A 19,775-nucleotide genomic window follows, 5' to 3' on the forward strand; every position below is an offset into this window, starting at 1 on the left:
ATGTGCAGTCGAGGTGGATTGGACATGCTGAATTGTCCATAGTATCCAGGGATGTGCAGGTTAGGTGGGTTAGCCATAGGAAATGCGGGTTATGGAATGAAGTGGACCTGGGTAGGATGCCCTTTGGAGGGTCGGTGCAGAATTGATGGATCAAATATCTTGTACTTGCACATTAGGGATTCTGTGACCCATGTTCTGGATAGCAGATCATCAAATTCACAAGAACACAAAATGTCTCTTTGGGACTTTGCAAGAGTGCTGTAGAGGACAGATGGTATAATTGTTCTCTCCCACTCAGGAAGAGGTTTTGCAGGCAGTCTCCCAGAGTCTGTTCCAAAAGATAAGGGTATAAATGGTCTGTTTCTTCCCCAAAGGTCTGGGCAGCATTCAGGAGACAGGGCTACGGTCCAGTTCCCAAATTCCCACATCGACGGCGAATTTCTTGTCCATCAGTGGCTGGGTGGTAACCACAGCCCCGATCTGGGAGGTTGTTATCAGATTCTCACACGGACGATCTGTCTTGTGAAAACAATTTTAAAAAGCTGAAGATCACACCGGGTCAGACGTGCATCCATGGAGAGAGAGAGCAAGCTAATGTTTCAAGTCGCGATGACTCTTCATCATAGAATCAGAGGTTCCCTACACTGTGGAAACAGGCCATTCGGCCCAACGGTTTCATACTGACCCTGTGAAGAGCATCCCAGAGAGACCTCCATTTCCCCTCCCCTATCCCTGTAACACTGCATTTCCCATGACTAACCCACCTCGAGGCGAATGGTCCAGAGTCAGTAAGGAAATCAAGGGATAGGGCAGTGGCAGAAAAAAAACATCAAGGGCTACCAGTTCAGTGGTTGCATAGCAGAGCGAAATCGATGGGATGAATGGCCTCAGCTCCACCTCAAGACTCCCAGGACGAGGTGGAGGAGGCCGCATATCGGTGCTCCGATTGGTTGGTCGACCATTGGTCCTCCAAGTGAGATCTGAGCTGCCTATTGGTGTGAACACATGTTGATCAGATGACAGTCCCGCCCCCTTGATGGGAAGGTCACGTGGTTTGGCTCTGTCACCGAGGTGGCTCCGGTTTGGTTCCACCGGGAGGGAAAGCTTCCGGATGATCCGGTTGGTCTTTTCTTTCTTTCATTTTTAATTGTATCACCCGCCCGCTCTATTCTCTCCGATGTTGACACCCCTCCCCCTCGGAAGGGTTATATCAGCTCTTCTGGGCGGGGGGGGGATGTGGTGACCTGGGGCCATCTTGCGCATGCGCGTCTCTCCCCCCATGGAACAAATAGAGCCCTTTCTGCCGCGCGGGGCTTTGTGGGATGGCCCAGCCGCCCTTGTGGGGGCCCATCTCCCGCCAGTGGCTGACCAACCACCCGACCGGCAAGGGAAGTTTCTCAGCTGAGCTCCCCGGGATGCTGTAGACCAGCCAGCACCAGGAACAGCAGCAAGGCCGTTCAGCTTCCTTGAGCCTGCCCTACTATTGTGGGTCATGGGTCACCTTATTCAAGGGAAGGATGTAAACGCCGTTGGAAGCCTACTCGAGACAGTTTACGCCTGGAATTGGCGGGTGTTTCTGTGATTGAATAGATTAGGGCTGTAGTTGAGATGGGTAAGAGTCAAACTGATTGAGGACTCTTGTTAGGGTTAAACTTCACACAACAAGAGGTTTATTTGGAGGCACTAGCTTTTGAAGCGCTGCTTCCTCATCAAGTGGTTGTGAAGCAGGATGATAAGACACAGAATTTATTGCAAAAGATTACAGTGTTATGCAGATGAAATGATAGATTGAACAAACTGAGATTAAGTCTTTCATCTTTTAGAATGGGTTTACTAGTTTCGGTTCTTCAATATGTAAATCCCAGAACTTCTTTTAAGTCAAATTTTCAAGACAGCTTCAGGTTTTATAACAAAAGGTGCCAACACAGCTCAGACAATGCATTAAAGGTGTGGGATTTAAGTCTGTCTGTATCCCAATCTTGAGTCAGACTAGTTCTATTTCTAAAGTGGAATATAGTAGCAATTATTCCGGTATGGTGGCTTAGTGGTCAGCACTGCTGCCTCACAGCACCAGAGTCCCAAGTTCAATTTCAACCTTCGGTGACTGTCTGTGTGGAGTTTGCACATTCTTCCCGTGTCTGTGCGGGTTTCTCCGGGTGCTCCTGTTTCCTCCCACAGTCCAAAGATGTGCAGGTCAGGTGAATTGACCATGCTAAATTGTCCATAGTGTTAGGTGCATCAGTCAGAGGGAAATGTGTATGGGTGGGTTACTCTTCAGAGGGTCGGTGTGGACTTGTTGGGCTGAAGGGCCTGTTTCCACACTGGAGAGAATCTGATTTTAAAAAATACCTGACGGACTATAACCTGGTGTTGTTGATTTTTAACTTTATCCACCCCAGCCCAACACCAGCTGCTCCAAATCTTGTCAGGGTAGATGTGAAAAGAAAAAAACCCTGCAGATCCTGTAGGTCAGAAACAAAGACAGAAGTCGCTGGAAAGCTCAGCAGGTCTGGCAGCATCTATGAAGAGAAATCAAAGCTAACATTTCAGGTCCTTTCTGAAGAAGGATCTCTGGATGCAAAACGTCAACTCTGATTTCTCTTCACAGATGCTGTCAGACCTACTGAGCTTTTCCTGCTACTTCTGTAAAGGATGTTCTCCCTTGAAGGACGTTCTAGAACGGGGGACCACTGTTTCAAAATAAAGAGTTGACAATCTAAAACAAATAGGAAGAGGAAATGGTAATGGAAGAAGACTTTGAACCATTGTAAGGCAGAATTACATCGATTCTTGACAAACAAGTCAGTAAGTGGATGGATATTGATGGATGGCTGAGATCGTGGATTAATATTATTGAACGGCAGAACAGGCTTGAAGAGTTAAATGTCTGGTCCAAACTCATATGTACTTTTCGATTGCTTTCAAAGCCCTTCTTCTTTGTGTTATCAGTAAATTTGGCTTTCTACTCCACAGTCAGTGATTTGAGTCCATGTCCTCAGAGCATTAGCCTGGGGTTTCAGATGATGTGTCAAGTGCCATTACCAATGCGCCATCCCCTCCCCTTGACCTGGTGCAGCAGTCACATGATCTGCTTCCGAAATCGTGAATGTCTTCATTTACAATCACTGCCAATTTCACAACTGTCTGCTTCCATCTCCACTCCTCTGTCTGTGCCTAACCTTCCCCCTCCCCTCCCCCCCCCCCCCCCCCCCCCCCCATCCCCGACTCTCCGCTTCCTGCCAACGTGCTCAGAGAAAGCCATTTTATTCTTCTTCGGAGAGAAAATTGGCTGCAAAGTAATTGTGCTCCATCTTTCTGTTTCTCCATTCATTTTACAGGGGTTTTACATACGAGGCCTCTCTTTAAGATCTGATCCAGGAGCTAGTTCCATTGGGGGTCTCAATATTGTCGGTGTTTGCACATGGAAGGAGAAAGCAGCGACCGACTGGTGGACAAACCACACACTTGTACCGGGTGTGGTCTCACCATCATCCTTTCGCCTGACCTGGAGAGACACGTGCACTGTCACAGCGAGGAGGATCCAGGGGAAGGTGGGCACGGCGAGACAGGATTCAGCTCACTCTCCGTGTTGGAAGATGGTCAGCGTCCTGCCACTGAGGAGAGTGGGTTTACCTACTGTGCATGTGGGAAGGGTTTGTCCTATCCCTCCAACCTACAGGCACACAAGTGGGTTCACTGTGACAAGACACCGTGGAGATGTTCTGACCGTGCCAAGGGCACCAAGAGCCCGCAGGAGACAAAGCGAGGCCAATGCCGACACACTGGGCAGAGGCCTTTCTCCTGCTCGGTGTGTGGGAAGGGATTCACTCAGCTATCTGACCTGCAGAGGCACTGGAAGAGCCACTCTGTTCAGCCGCTCCTCGAGTGCTCCTCTTGTGGGAAAGAGTTCACTCGATCATCTTCCCTCCTGAGGCACCAGCGGTTTCACATCGATGCACAAGGGTTTCAGAGTTCTGATAAACGCAACCCGAAGCAGAGGAGACATCAGCTGCAGGGAGTTGGCGAGAGGCCATTCGCCTGCCCCGCGTGTGGCAGAAAGTTTGCCCGCACCTCCAACCTGCTGACCCACCAGCGGGTCCACACTGGGGAGAGGCCGTTCCCCTGCCGAGACTGTGGGAAGAAGTTTGCCCAGGCTTCCAACCTGGAAACACACCAGCGGGTCCACACTGGGGAGAAGCCGTTTACCTGCTCAGTGTGCGGGAAAGGATTCGCTCGGTCATCCGCCCTCCTGACCCACCAGCGGGTCCACACCGGGGAGAGGCCGTTCACCTGCTCAGTGTGTGGGAAAGGGTTCACTCAATCCTCCAACCTGCTGACCCACCAGCGCATCCACACTGGCGAGAGGCCGTTCACCTGCTCTGTGTGCGGGAAGGGATTCATTCGGTCCTCCAAACTACTGACCCACCAGCAGGTCCACACCGACGAGAGACCGTTCCCCTGTTCGACCTGCGGGAAGTGTTTTAAAAGCACCAAAAGCCTGGTGATACACCAGCGCTATCACACTGCAGTGCGACCATTCGCCTGCTCGGAGTGTGGGAAGGGATTTACAGACTCGTCCCACCTCCTGAGGCACCAGCGAGTCCACACAGACGAGAGGCCGTTCACTTGCTCCGTGTGTGGGAAGGGCTTCATTCGGTCCTCCCACCTCCTGAGGCACCAGCGAGTTCACCCTGCTTCCTAGCATGGTGACCCCGATGGTAGGAGGCCTGAAGGAAAAAGTACTTGGTGAATTCCTGTGTTGGGTTCCTCTGGGTTGCAGCCTGTTCAGTTGATGGTCCCCTTCATTGAATCTCTCATGGTGTCACATGAACGCTACAGCACAGGCCATTTGGCTCAATTGGTCTGAGAACACAGTTCTTCACCACTTGAGCCTCGTTCCATTCTCTCTTCATCAAGCACCCATCGCCCTATCCTGCTGTTCCTTTCTCATCTCACTTGTTTTTCCAGCTATTCCCCCTTCAGTTTGTTAACATAGAACAGTACAGACCCTTCTGCCCTCAATGTTGTGCCAGCCTTCTATCCTACTCTAAGATTAGACTAACCTACATACCCTCCTTTGTACTAAGGGATGAAGGGCTCCTGCCTGAAACGTTGATGTTCCTGCTCCTCGGATGCTGCCTGACTTGCTGTGCTTTTCCAGCACCCCTCTAATCTCCAGCATCTGCAGTCCTCACTTTTGCCAAGCCAACAGTCACTTAACTGTCCCTAATGTAATTGACTCGACTACCACTGCTGGCACCCGCCACTCTGAGTAAAGAGCCTACCTCTAACATCTCCCCTAAACCTTCCTCTAATCACCTTAAAATTATGCCCTCTTGTGATAGACATTCCCCTGGGAAAAAGCCTCTGGCTATCCACTTTATCTATGCCTCTAATCGTCTTATACACCTCTATCACATCACCTCTCATCCTTTGCTACAATGAGGAAAATCCCTAGCTCCCTCAACCTTTCATTATAAGACATGCCCTCCAGTCCAGGCCGCATCCTGGTACATCTCCTCCATACCATCTCAAAAGCTTGTGCATCCTTCCTGTAATGAGGGGACCATAACTGAACACAATATACCAAGTGTGCTCTAACCAGGGCTCTATAGAGCTGCAGCATAACCTCACAGCTCTTGAACTCAATTCCCCTGCTAATGAAAGGCAACACACCATACGCCTTCTACACAACCCTACCAACTTGGGTGGCAACATTGAGGGATCTATGGACATGGACCCCAAGATCCCTCTGTTCCTCCACACTGACAAGAATCCTGCTTTTAACCCTGTGTTCTGCATTCAAATTCAACCTTTCAAAGTGAATGACTTCTCTTTTCCAGGTTAAACTCCATCTGCCACACTCAGCCCAGTTCTATATCCTGTCAGTGTCTCATTTCAACCTACAACAGCCCTCCACACTATCAACAACACCACCAAGCTTCATGTCGTCGGCAAACCTACTAACCCACCCTTCCACTTCCTTATCCTAGCCCTTTATAAAAATCATAAAGAGAAGAGGTCCCAGAACAGGTCCCTGCAGAACACCACTGGTCACCGAGCTCCAGGCTGAATACTTTCCATCTGCTACCACCCTCTGTCTTCTAACGGCCAACCAATTCTGTATCCAGACAGCCAAATTTCCCAGTATCCCATGCTCCTTCCTTTCTGAATGAGCCTATCAAATGTGTTGCTAAGATCCATGTGCATCACATCCACAGCTCTGCCTTCATCAATGTGTTTTGTCACATTCTCAAAAGGATTCAGTCAGGCTTGTGAGGCATGACCTGGGCCCTCACAAAGCTATACTGACTGTCTCTAATCAAACTGTGGTTTTCCAAGGAATCATAAATCCTGGCCAATTGTTTACCCAGCACTAACAGAAGACTGACTGGTCTGTAATTCCCTGGATTATACTTCACAGTTCACCATCCCACCCAGCTTTATGTTACTCCCCACACTTCTGCCTACACCAGTCCAACTTTCCAGCACTAGGTTCATAGTGCTGAATGTCGTGACACTTCAAAAGTTTGTCTAAGTGTTTTTTTTAAAAGGTTGTGAGGTTTCCAACCTCAACTCCCCTCCCAGGGAATGTGCTCCAGATTCCCACTACCCTCTGGGTGAAAACAGATTTTCCTCAAATTCCCCTCGAAACCTCGTGCCCTTCATTTTAAAAGTGTGCCCCTTCGTCTTGACCTTCAGATGAAGGGGTGCAGCTGCTTTCTCTCCACCCTGTCTAACCCCCCCCCCCTTCATAATCTTATACACCTCAATCAGAATCTCCTTCTACCTTCTCTGCTGTAAAGAAGGTAAAAAACATCACACAATACCCAGGTTCTAGTCCGACAGGTTTACTCGGAAGCACTAGCTTTCAGAGCACTGCTCCTTCATCTGAATAGATCCTGTGTATGTGTAGGACTTCTCCATAGGGGATGGCTGTTTTAGTACATTTTGGGTGGAAGCTGGAGAAGTGTAGTATTGTGAAGTTATTGGTGGGTTTGCAGCAGAGTGAGGTGCCCATCCTTAATGGAGATGCACGTGTCCAAGAATGAGACTGATAACTAAAGATAGTCCATGGTAAGTTTGATGCTGGGATGAAACTTGTTAATATCACTGTGGAGTTGTTTCAGTGACTCCTCGCCATGGGTCCACAGGAAGAAAATGTCACTTTACCTGGTGTGTAGTGTTAGTTGGAGATCCTGTGGAGAGAGGAAGTCTTGTTTGAAGGAGCAGCGCTCTGAAAGCTGATGTTTCCAATTAAACCTGTTGGACTATAACCTGGTGTTGTGTGATTTTTAATTTTGTACACCCCAGTCCAACACCGGCACCTCCAAATCATGTTCTAAAGAAAACATCCTGAGTTTATTCAGGCTCTCTTCATAGCTAAATTGCGCCATCGTAGGCAGCATCCTGGTGAATCCCCTCTGCCCCCCCCCCCAGTACAATCACATCCTTACCATAGTGTGGAGACCAGAACTGCACACAGTGACCTCACCCAGGTTCTGCACAGGTCCAGTGTAACCTCCATGCTCCTGTAATCGATATGTTCACTGAGAAAGGCAGGCGTCCTGTATATATCTTTGTCATTCCCCTATCAACCTGCCCTACCACCTTCAGGGATCGGTGGACAGGCTCCCCCAAGGTCCCACTGTTCCTCTGAATTTCCCCGTGTCCTGCCATCAATGAATATTCCCTTGTCTTGTTGTTCTTCCAAACTGCATGGCCTCACATTTATCAGGGTTAAATCTGATAACTATACCCTCCTGCAATCTAAGGTGTCCTTCATCACTGCCAGCCACTTATCCACAAACGTACTTATCACTTCCCGCCAACATTCTCATCTGCACCATTTATGAATATCACAAACAATGAGGGACCCAGTCTTCTATCACCACCGTCTGGCCCCTGCCACTAAACCAATTTTTGGATCCAACTTGACGAGGTACCTTGGACTCCATGAGCCAGTTTCCCATGTGACTCCTTGGAAAAGGCCTTGCTGAAAGCTGTACAAACGACATCAACTGACCTTACCTCATCTCTGTTCCTGATGAGGGGCTGATGCCCGAAACGTCGATTCTCCTGCTGTGCTTTTCCAGCACCACACTCTCGGCTCTACCCTCATCTACACACTTGGTCAAGTGTATTAGTTCTCTCACCAAAATCGTTAAGGACCACACAACCCAGGAGCAGAATTAGGCTATTTGGCCCACAGAGATTCAAACATCACAATCGATATGTTTCTCAACTTCATTCTCTGCTTTCTCCCTCTAACCCTCGATTCCCCTTCCTAATCGAGAACCTTCCTATCTCTACCTTCAAGACACTTGATGACTTGGCCTCCACAGTCCTCTGTGGCAATGAGGTCCACAGAGAGCCCACCCTCTGGCTGAAGAGATTCCTCCTCATGTCAGTCTGAAAGGGTCGTCCCTTCACTCTGAGGCAATGCCCTCGGATCCTGGTCTCTCCTTATAGTGGAAGTATCTTCTCCACTCCACGCAGGCCCCTCTCTGTTGGAGAGGAGGATGAATTTCATTACCTTGTGAGGATGAGGAGTCTGGGGAATTCTCGCTCCCAGAAAGCAGTGGAGGTTGGGTCACTGAACATATTCAAGGCTGAGTTGGACAGGGTTTTGATTGAGGGAGTTGAGAGTTATGTGGGACAGGAAGGAAAGCAATGCTGAGCCCACAACCAGACCAACCACGATCTTATCGAAAAGTGGAGCTGGCTCAAGGAGGCAAATGTCCTTCTCCTGCTCTTATTTCCAATGATCTTTTAATTTTAATAATCACTGTAGAAGGAGCACTGGAATACCTGCCAGTTAAATGAGTGGATTCCTGGTTTTAGAGTATGCTGTCTGTATTATAATTTTATAAATAATGTGTAATAATCAGTGAGACAAAATTCAGATTAAACCTGCAAGTGGCTTGAGAAACACCTGCCTTTTTATTTAATCACAGACTCATTACCTCATTCCCTGGTTTCCTCTAGAGGGGGTAATGCTCATTGTTTTGGTTCTAGAACATAGAACATTCCAGCGCAGTGCAGGCCCTTCAGCCCTCAATGTTGGGCCAACCTGTGAAACCGATCTGAAGCCCATCTCACCTACACTATCCCATTCTCGTCCACCTGCCTATCCGATGCCCATTTATGGAGTTCAATGTAGCTAAGTGTGAAGTGATTCACTTTGGTAAGAGTAATAAAAAGATGGATTACTGAGCTAATGGTAGACTACTTGGTAGTGTGGAAGAGCAGAGGGATCTTGGTGTCCATGTACACAGATCTCTGAAAGTTGCCACCCAGGTAAATAGTGCGGTGAAGAAGGCATATGGCGTACTGGCTTTTATTGGTAGAGGAATTGAGTTCCGGAGTCCTGAGGTCATGCTGCAGTTGTATAAGACTCTGGTGCGGCCGCATCTGGAATATTGTGTGCAGTTTTGGTCGCCATACTATAGGAAGGATGTGGAGGCATTGGAACGAGTGCAGAGGAAGTTTACCAGGATGTTGCCTGGTATGGTAGGAAGATCCTATGAGGAAAGGCTGAGGCACTTGGGGTTGTTTTCATTGGAGAAAAGAAGGTTTAGGGGTGACTTGATAGAGGTGTACAAGATGATTAGGGGGTTAGATAGGGTTGACAGTGAGAACCTTTTTCCACGTATGGAGTCAGCTATTACAAGGGGGCATAGCTTTAAATTAAGGGGGGGTAGATATAGGACTGATGTTAGGGGTAGGTTCTTCACTCAGCGAGTCGTAAGTTCATGGAATGCCCTGCCAGTAGCAGTAGTGGACTCTCCCTCTTTATGGGTATTTAAGCGGGCATTGGATAGGTATATGGAGGATAGTGGGTTATTGTAGGTTAGTGGGCTTTGATCGGCGCAACATCGAGGGCCGAAGGGCCTGTACTGCGCTGTATTCTTCTATGTTCTAAATGCCCTTAAAGTTGGCGAGTCTACTCCCGCTGCAGGCAGGGCATTCCATGCCCCTACTACTCTCCGAGTAAAGAACCTACCTCTGACATCTGTCCTATATCTATCACCCCTCAGTTTAAAGCTATCTCCCCTTGTGCTCACCATCACCATTTGAAGAAAAAGGCTCTCCCTCTCCACCCTATCTAACCCTCCGATTATCTTATATGAATCAATTAAGCCACCTCTCAACCTTTTCTCTAACAAAAACAGCCTCAGGTTCCTCACAGCCTTTCCCCATCAGACCTTCCCTCCATACCAGACAACATCCTAGTAAATCCCCTCTGAACCCTTTCCAAACCTTCCACATCCTTCCTATAATGCGGTGACCAGAACTGTACGCAATACTCCAAATGGGGCCGCACCAGAGTTTGTCCAGCTGCAGCGTGACCTCATGGCTCTGAAACTCAATCCCTCTCCCAATAAAAGTTACCACACCGTATGCCTTGTTAGCCACCCCAACAACCTGGGTGGCAACTTTCAGGGATCTATGTGCATGGACACCAAGATCTCTCTGTTCATCTACACTCCCAAGAATCTTCCCATTAGCCCAGGACTCTGCATTCTTGTTACTCCTTCCATAGTGAATCACCTCACACCTTTCCACATTAAACTCCCTTTGCCCCACCCCTCAGCCCAGCTCTGCAGCTTATCTCGATCCATCTGTAAAACCCACAATATCATTTGGGACTCTCCATAACTCTACCGACCTGAGTCAACGTTTCGGGCAAAAGCTCTTCATCATCCTGTATCTGCAGTCCTCACTTTTGTCTACTGACCTTAGCGTCATACACCAATTTACTGACCTGTCCTTCTCTGCCCTCATCCAGGTCATTTATAAAAATGACAAACAGCAGTGGACCCAAAACAGATCCTTGTGGTAGACCATTAGTAACTGAACTCCAGGATGAATATTTCCCATCAACCACCACCCTCTGTCTTCTTTCAGCTCGCCAATTTCTGATCCAAACCACTAAATCACCCTCCTTTGTGCAATAGCCTACTGTGGGGAACCTTATCAAAGGCCTTACTGAAATCCACATACACCACATCGACCTCTTTACCCACATCCATCTGTTTGGTCACCTTTTCAAAGAACTCAGTAAGGTTTGTGAGGATTGACCCACCCTTCACAAAACCACATTGACTATCCCCAATCAACTTATTCCTTTCTAGATGATTATAAATGCTATCTCTTTTAACCCTTACCAACACTTTACCCATAACCGAAGTAAGGCTCACTGGTCTATAATTACCCAGGGTTGTCTCTACTTCCCTTCTTGAACAAGGGGACAGTATTTGGTATCTGGCACTATTCCTGTAGACATTGATGACAACAGTCAAAGCCAAAGGCTCTGCAATCTCCTCCCTGGCTTCCCATTCAGCCCAGGGGACTTAGCAATTCTGGAAAGTGTGCAAAAAGATAACACCTCCTCCTTGTGAACCTCAATCCCATCTCTGTCTCTCAGTATTCTCCTTGACAACACTGTCTTTTTCCAGTGTGAATACCGACGAAAATATTCATTTAGCACTTCTCCCATCTCTGACTGCACACACAACTGTCCTTGATTGGCCCTAATCTTACTCTCGTCATTCTTTTATTCCTGATATACCTGTAGAAAGCCTTAGGGTTTTCCTTGATCCTATCAGCGAACAACTTCTCGTGTCCTCTCCTGGTTCTTCTTAGCTCCCTCTCTTTAGGTCTTTCCTGGCTAACTTGTAGTGCCCTAACTGAGCCTTCATGTCTCATCTTTACGTAAGCCTCCTCCTTCCTCCTGACAAGAGATTTACCTTCCTTAGTAAACCACGGCTCCCTCACTCAACCACTTCCTTCCTGCCTGACAGGTACATACTTATCAAGGACACACAGTAGCTGTTCCTTGAATAAGCTCCACATTTCAGTTGTGCCCATCCCCCTGCAGTTTCCTTCTCCATCCTAAACCTTGCCTAATCACATCATTGTGTTTCCCCCCAGCTATAGCTCTTGCCCTGTGGTATATACCTATTCCTTTCCATCACTAAAATGAATATACCAAATTATGGTCACTATCAGCAAAGTGCTCACCTACCAGGTTCATGCTCCAGTACCAAATCCAATGTGGCCTCGCCCCTTGTTGGTCTGTCTACATACTGTGTCAGGAAACCCTCCTGCACACATTGGACAAAAACTGACCCATCTAATTCGCACTACAGCATTCCCAGTCAATATTTGGAAAGTTAAAGTCCCCCAGAACAACGACCCTGTCATTCTCACTCCTACCCAGAATCATCTTGGCTATCCTTTCCAAACAGGACTGTCTAAATTGGGTCCCATTTGCTGCTCCCTCTTGTTTCACATCGCTCAAGATGAAACATACATGAGACATACAGCTTGAGGGTAGGCGATGGCCTAACGACAGTATCACTAGACTGTTAATCCAGAGGCCCAGGTAACGCTATGGGGAACTGGGTTCAAATCCCGCCACGGCAGATGGTGTCATTAGAACTCGAATCCTTTGTCAAACGTTGGAAAAACCTGCCCTGTTTACTGACACCCTTAAGGGAAGGAATCTTCCATCCCTCACTGGTCTGGCCTACATGCGACTCCAGACCCACAGCAATGTTGTTGACTCTTAACTGCCCTCTGGGCAATAAATGCTGGCTTGGCCAGCCATGTCCTCATCCCATGAATGAATTTTTAAAAAATACAAGAGCACACTCAGATCCCTGACCAGAAATGGCACAACCAGACCCTTAAATGTAACAGTTTATTGTCATTCCAAGCAAGGAAACACAACTACACAGGATTAGTGTTAACGTGGGAGCGACCGTTACAAAGTGCCCAGTTCTGGGTCAAAATGGGTCTCACTCCTCAATCCCAAAAGACAAACCATCCCCTACCCCCCCACCCTCATGTCTGATCCTAAGGTCCCTCCCATGCTTACATCGAAAGGAGGGGAGACAGTGGAGTGTTCACCCACAGAATTCCCAGGCACACCCCTCCCAATCCCAGTAGAGAATTTGTAAAGCTGGAGCACAGAAGATGCATTTCCTCTCTCTCTCTTTACTCCTCACTCCTCCACCTGCCCCCACCACCCAGTGAAATACCTCTGAGCTTGGACTGGGGGAGGGGAGCAAGAGTGAGAGAGATAGAAGGGAGGTGGGGGATCCCTCACCCTGACTCTGCCGGAGCAAACCTCAACTCAATGAACGAACCACCCTGGCCCCCCAGCCCTGAGTGTGTCTCCTATCCTCCGCAGCCCGCACCACCCCCCCCCCCCCAACACCCCCTACCCCCTACCCCCCCAACGGCCTGGATTTAGGCACAGCCCTCTTTGTACTTCTGATGGAGGTCCATGACGTCATCGCGACAGATGCGCACCCAGCCGGTCTCCTTGACGTGGTAGAGGCTGACGATCCCCCCGGAGTAAGCGTCGCGGTAAGTGGCGTGGTAGATAGCCTGCTTGGCCAGTTCGTAGGCCTCGGCGGGGCTCATGTCATGGCGGTACGCTCGATCCAACACGCCGTACGCATAGACGGAGCCCGAGCCCACCGAGAAGACCTGGCCCGAGACTCGATTCCCCTCGCTGTCGACGTAATAGAGACCTGCAGGGGGTTTGTGAGAGACAGAGAGAAGGTCAGAGAAGGTGGGAGAGAAACAAGGCAGAAGCACCATCCAAGATGGCCGACTGCAGGAGCAGCACACTTTTCACAGACCCTTGGGTGACACGGTGCCTCAATGGTTAGCGCTGCTGCCTCACGGTGCCAGGGATCCAGGTTCGATTCCTGCCTCGGGTAACTGTCTGTGTGGGGTTTGCACATTCTCCCCCCACTGCGTCTGCGTGGGTTTCCTCCCACAGTCTAAAGGTGTGCAGGTTAGGGTGGATTGGCCATGCTAAATTACCCATAGTGCCCAGGGATGTGCAGGTTAGGGTGGATTGGCCATGCTAAATTACCCATAGTGCCCAGGGGTGTGCAGGTTGGGGTGGATTGGCCATGCTAAATTGTCCCATAGTGCCCAGGGATGTGCAGGTTAGGGTGGATTGGCCGTGCTAAATTACCCATAGTGCCCAGGGATGTGTAGGTTGGGGTGGATTGGCCGTGCTAAATTACCCATAGTGCCCAGTGATGTGCAGGTTAGGGTGGATTGGCCATGCTAAATTACCCATAGTGCCCAGGGATGTGCAGGTTAGGGTGGATTGGCCGTGCTAACTTATCCATAGTGCCCAGGGATATGCAGGTTAGGGTGGATTGGCTGTGCTAAATTACCCATAGTGCCCAGTGATGTGTAGGTTAGGGTGGATTGGCCATGCTAAAATTACCCATAGTGCCCAGGGATGTGCAGGTTGGGGTGGATTGGCTTTGCTAAATTACCCATAGTGCCCAGTGATGTGTCGGTTAGGTGCATTAGTCAGGGGTAAATGTGGGGTGACAGGGTAGGCGAATGGGTCTGGGTGGGTGACTCTTCTTATTGGGCTGCAGGGCCTCTGTCCACACCACGGGGATTCTCTGATTGAGATGAGCCCTGCCAACACCCAACCTGAGGGATAAGAAGGGTGAATGGGCAGCATCCCAGGCTGCCCCCTTACCTGGCCCTCGCTTGTCCCAGCCACAGATCATGGTGCCCATGGAGAGACCCATGCCTTTGTACTGGTAGACCATGTTAGCCAGCAGCTTGGAGGCAGCAGCCACAGAGATCCTCTCCTTGTTCCTCAGCTCATAGATGCGGCACTGACGGGCCAGGAGGCGTTCCCAGAAGCTGCAGTCTGCTGCTCCCCCGGCCATGGTACCCAGGAGGTACGGGTTAATCTCAATCACCTTCTTCACCGTCTGGGATGCCACATAAGAGCCGGCGGTGGCCCGGGAATCCACCGCCACAATCACACCGTGGGCAAACTGGACCGGAGAGAAAGAGAGAGAGAGCAAGGAAATCAGAGACACTGTCAGGTTGGGAGGTCACTGCTGCTCATTCAGTCTTTACCTTCATCCATCCTTCCTGTTCACAAACCCCTCTCTTTACCGTCTCTCTCTCCGTCACCCCCTCACCTCGGCCTGAGCCCCCTCCCCACGCAGCCTGTCTCCTTCCTGCCTCTCACACACCCCACCCACCCTCTCCTTCCTGTCTCTCACCCACTGCGGCCAGGTGGGGTGGGGGCAGGTGGGGAGGGTGAGTGCGTGGGGGTGGGGAGGGTGAGTGTGTGGGGAGGGTTTGAGGGGTGTGTGAGGGAGGGGTTTGAGGGGTGTGGGGGTCAGTGGGGAGGGTGAGGGTGTGTGTTGGCGGGGGGGTTGTGGGGTGGGGCAGGAGGGTCAGTGGGGAGTGAGTGTCGAGGGGTTGTGTGGGGGGGGGTGAGTGGGGGGGGTATGTGAGTGGGGTGAGTGTTGGGAGGTGTTGTGGGGGTGTGTTGTGGGAGGGGGAGGGGGAGGGTGGAGGAGGGGGTGGGGGGGTGTGTTGGGGGGGTGAGTGATGGGGGGGATGGGGGTGTTGGGGGGGTGAGGGTGGTGTGTTGGGGGGGATGGGGGTGTTGGGGAGGTGAGGGGGGTGGTGTGTTGTGGGGTGGGGGGGGTGGGGAAGGGGTGTTGTGGGTGGGGAGGGGATGTTGTGGGAGGGGGGTGTTGGGGGGAGGGGGGTGGTGTGTTGTGGGGTTGGGGGAGGGTGTTGTGGGAGGGGTGGGGAGGGGGTGTTGTGGGAGGGGGATGTTGGGGGGAGGGGGGTGGTGTGTTGTGGGGTTGCTGGGGTGGGGGGGGTGTTGGGGAGGTGAGGGGGGTGGTGTGTTGTGGGGTTGGGGGGGAGGGGGCGTTGTGGGGGGATGTTGGGGAGGTGAGGGGGGTGTGTTGGGGGGTTGGGGGGGAGGGGGCGTTGTGGGGAGGTGTTGGGGAGGTGAGGGGGGGGGGTGTTGGGGGAGGGGGTGGGGGGGTGTTGGGGGGGGGAGGGTGGAGGAGGGGGTGGGGGGGTGTTGTGGGAGGGGGTGGGGGGGTGTTGGGAGGGGGTGGGGGGGTGTTGGGGGGGGGAGGGTGGAGGAGGGGGTGGGGGGGTGTGTTGGGGGGGATGGGGGTGTTGGGGGGGGTGAGGGTGGAGTGTTGGGGGGGATGGGGTTGTTGGGGAGGTGAGGGGGGTGGTGTGTTGTGGGGTTGGGGGGGAGGGGGCGTTGTGGGGGGGGGATGTTGGGGAGGTGAGGGGGGTGGTGTGTTGTGGGAGGGGGTGGGGGGGTGTTGGGGGGGGAGAGTGGAGGAGGGGGTGGGGGGGTGTGTTGGGGGGGATGGGGGTGTTGGGGGGGTGAGGGTGGAGTGTTGGGGGGGATGGGGGTGTTGGGGAGGTGGGGGGGGTGGTGTGTTGGGGGGGATGGGGGTGTTGGGGAGGTGAGGGGGGTGGTGGGTGGTGTGTTGTGGGGTTGGGGGGGAGGGGGCGTTGTGGGGGGGGTGTTGGGGAGGTGAGGGGGGTGGTGTGTTGTGGGAGGGGGTGGGGGGGTGTGTTGGGGGGGATGGGGGTGTTGGGGAGGTGAGGGGGGTGGTGTGTTGTGGGGTTGGGGGGGAGGGGGCGTTGTGGGGGGGGTGTTGGGGAGGTGAGGGGGGTGGTGTGTTGTGGGAGGGTGTTGGGGGGGGAGGGTGGAGGAGGGGGTGGGGGGGTGTGTTGGGGGGGATGGGGGTGTTGGGGAGGTGAGGGGGGTGGTGTGTTGTGGGAGGGGGTGGGGGGGTGTGTTGGGGGGGTGGGGGGGTGTTGGGGAGGTGAGGGGGGTGGTGTGTTGTGGGAGGGGGTGGGGGGGTGTGTTGTGGGGGGGGTGGGGGGGTGTTGGGGGGGTGAGGGGGGTGGTGTGTTGTGGGAGGGGGTGGGGGGGTGTTGGGGAGGTGAGGGGGGGTGTGTTGTGGGGTGGGGGGGGGGGTGTTGGGGAGGTGAGGGGGGTGGGGGGGAGGGGGTGTTGTGGGGTTGGGGGGGTGTTGTGGGGGGGGTGTTGTGGGAGGGGGTGGGGGGGTGGTGACGCGGGTGAACTCTGACCCGGAATCCCAAGGTGGTGGTTCCGTGTAAAATCTCGATCCTGTCCCCGGTGCCGCTCTCCCGGGCCCCCGGGACCATCAGGAAGTCCAGCCCCAGGTGGTTCGGGCCCGGGCCCGGGCCTGGGCCTGGGGCCGCTCCCCCTCCCGGCCCCGGGACACAGCTGCTCCGGGACCCGAACGAGGAACAACTCAGCACGTCCGCCAGCGCCATCTTGGTCCGGAAGTGACGGCGGAGGCGGGTGAGCGGGGAGGCCGGAAATGTCGTCACGCGGATCGATGTGATCGGGGATCGATGTGTGTCCCTGGATGACCCGGAAGTGGGTGTCCCTGGAGGACTCAGGCTGTAACACATGGAGCATCAGAGTCTATTGTGTCTTCACCAAGACATTGAGAATCATTACTACCTTTTACAGTTTATATTTACTATTACATTGTACAGGACCTGGTACATTTACAGTTTATGTTTATAATTACTATTTATACTTTATTTTATGTTTTATGTAAACATTTACTTTTATATCCTCATTTACATTTATAATGGATGGATTTTACATTAACACTCCAAATTATATTTTACACTTACACTCTTACCATTTACATTTTACCTTTACAATTACGTTTTATATTTATATTTTATATATACATTTAGATTTTTAGTGCATTTTATATTGTGATTTACGAATGAAAGAACTGAAACCAACATGGGCATGATAAAAGATGAAAGGCTTAACAAACAATCTGGGTCTTTTTTCAATATATCATTTCAGTTCTATCATACTGTCAACTTTTGCTATAAATTCTGTGTCTTACAATCTTATTCTCCACAACCACCTGATGAAGGAGCGTCGCTCCGAAAGCTAGTGTGCTTCCAATTAAACCTGTTGGACTATAACCTGGTGTTGTGTGATTTATTTTACATTTTATACTTTCTTTTACATTTTACATTTATATTTCCGTTTTATTCTTCCACAAACGTTTACGTTGCTGACAACAATAATTTCAGAGTTATAGATATGGCCTTCTACCATATGAGCAATCAGTTGATTAAACATTGTGAATAGCTGGGGTCCCTGATCCTTGTGGTCAGCCCTAGTTACAGTCTGTCTTAGAGACAACACAGCATGGAAACAGACCCTTCAATCCAACCGGTCCATGCTGACCATAATCCCAAACTAAACTAGTCTCTCCTACCTGCTCCTGGCCCCTATGCCTTCAAACCTTTCCTGTTCATGTGCTTGTCAAAATTTCTTTGAAATGTTGTAATTGTACCCAGGTCCACCACTTAAAGTCAGGGAGATGTACAGCATGGAAACAGACCTTTCGGACTGCCCCGTCCATGCCGACCAGATATCCCAACCCAATCTAGTCCCACCTGCCAGCACCCGGCCCATATCCCTCCAAACCCTTCCTATTCCTGTCCCCATCCAGAAGCCTTTTAAATGTTGTAATTGTACCAGCCTCCACCACTTCATCTGGCATCTCATTCCATACACGTACCACCCTCTGTGTGAAAACATTACCCCTTAGGTGCCTTTTATATTTTTTCCATCTCACCTTAAACCTATGCCCTCTAGTTCTGACTCCCTGACCCCAGGGAAAAGACTTATTTATCCTATCCATGTCCCTCACGATTTTGTAAACCTCTATAAGGTCACCCCTCAGCCCCCGACGCTCCAGGGAAAACAGCCCCAGCCTGTTCAGCCTCTCCCTGTAGCTCAAACTCTCCAACCCTGGCAACATCCTTGTAAATCTTTTCTGACCCCTTTCAAGTTTCACCACATCCTTCCAATAGAAAGGAGAATTGCACGCAATATTCCAAACCTCAGGAAATTCATTCTGAAGTCGAACCACCCTCTTTTTAAAAACTTTGCCTCTTATGTCTTTTTAAATCCGTCTCCTTTAACCTTAACAATGTGTCCCCGAGTCTTGCAACTCCCCATCTTGGGGAAAAATGCAACTATGGTAAAATTAAAATATTTGCCCATTCTCCCCACTCTCTGACTCGGACTGGTCAGCCAGGTTCCTAACTAGGTCAGTCATTTACCTTCAACTCTGTCAGCGAGTAATCGCTAAGGAGCGATTTCAACAAATGTCTTCACCACCTTAGTTTGACCAATTTGACATTCTATACTCGAGATACTACCACTGAAAACAGTTATAATTTAACACCAGTATCATTCAGATGAACCTGTGCTTCTCCCCATCTCCAAGGACAACACGAGATTCATTTAGGAACGCTGATTGGTATGGACGAGTCGGATCGAAGAGCCTGTTCCACACTGTACAGCTCCATGACTCTGTGACTCAGTAAGATACGCATGATGGAACAGTATGACAGACTGGACTGGATGGCTCAAGGCTTAGGTTTGTAAAGTTTATCACTGGGTAAGGAAATGAGGTGGCTAAAGTAAAAACGTTGTTCCTTTAGAGGATGAGAAGAGGTTTTCAGTTATGGGATATGATGTAATGGCTGAGGCATTGAGCAGGGATTTTGTGTCAGTCTTCACAGTGGAGGACACCAATAACATGCCAGTAATTGACAAAGAGACGAAGGTAGGTGAAGACCTGGAAACAGTCATTATTACGTACGAGATAGTGGTGGGAAAGCTAACGGAGCTAAGACCAGACCAGTCTCCTGACCCTGATGGAATGCACCCCAGGATACTAAAAGAGATGGCGGGAGAAATAACAACTGCACTTGTAATTTTCCAGATTCTCTGGACTCTGGGGGATTGGAAAACAGCAAATGTGACGCCACTGTTTAGAAAGGGAGGTAGTCAAAATGTGGGGAATTATAGACCAGTTAGCATAACGTCTGTAGTGGGCAAGATGCTTGAATCTATT

At 50.7% G+C, this 19,775-nt stretch overlaps 2 protein-coding genes across 4 annotated transcripts; one reads left to right on the top strand and one right to left on the bottom strand.

Annotated features, from left to right (window-relative positions):
- Positions 1–1,024: 1,024 nt before the first annotated feature.
- Positions 1,025–8,932, top strand: LOC140460186 (uncharacterized). Of its 3 annotated transcripts, XM_072554576.1 has the most exons (3): positions 1,063–1,119; positions 2,609–2,805; positions 3,339–8,932. In XM_072554576.1, the coding sequence occupies exon 3, from the start codon at positions 3,422–3,424 to the stop codon at positions 4,700–4,702; it is 1,281 nt and encodes a 426-aa protein (XP_072410677.1). In that variant the 5' UTR covers positions 1,063–1,119; positions 2,609–2,805; positions 3,339–3,421; the 3' UTR covers positions 4,703–8,932. The 3 variants fall into 3 exon arrangements, with proteins under 3 accessions (XP_072410676.1, XP_072410677.1, XP_072410678.1); XM_072554575.1 differs by lacking the exon at positions 2,609–2,805 and having other exon boundaries at positions 1,025–1,119; XM_072554577.1 differs by lacking the exons at positions 1,063–1,119; positions 2,609–2,805 and adding an exon at positions 1,492–1,612.
- Positions 8,933–13,226: 4,294 nt separating this feature from the next.
- Positions 13,227–17,157, bottom strand: LOC140460188 (proteasome subunit beta type-5-like). Its single transcript, XM_072554579.1, has 3 exons — positions 16,933–17,157; positions 14,531–14,837; positions 13,227–13,547 (listed from the first exon to the last, which is right to left on the bottom strand). The coding sequence occupies exons 1-3, from the start codon at positions 17,140–17,142 to the stop codon at positions 13,261–13,263; spliced, it is 804 nt and encodes a 267-aa protein (XP_072410680.1). The 5' UTR covers positions 17,143–17,157; the 3' UTR covers positions 13,227–13,260.
- Between the last annotated feature and the right edge of the window lie 2,618 nt (positions 17,158–19,775).

The sequence above is a fragment of the Chiloscyllium punctatum genome, chromosome 36 (genome assembly GCF_047496795.1).
Source record: "Chiloscyllium punctatum isolate Juve2018m chromosome 36, sChiPun1.3, whole genome shotgun sequence".
Taxonomy (NCBI): Eukaryota; Metazoa; Chordata; class Chondrichthyes; order Orectolobiformes; family Hemiscylliidae; genus Chiloscyllium; species Chiloscyllium punctatum.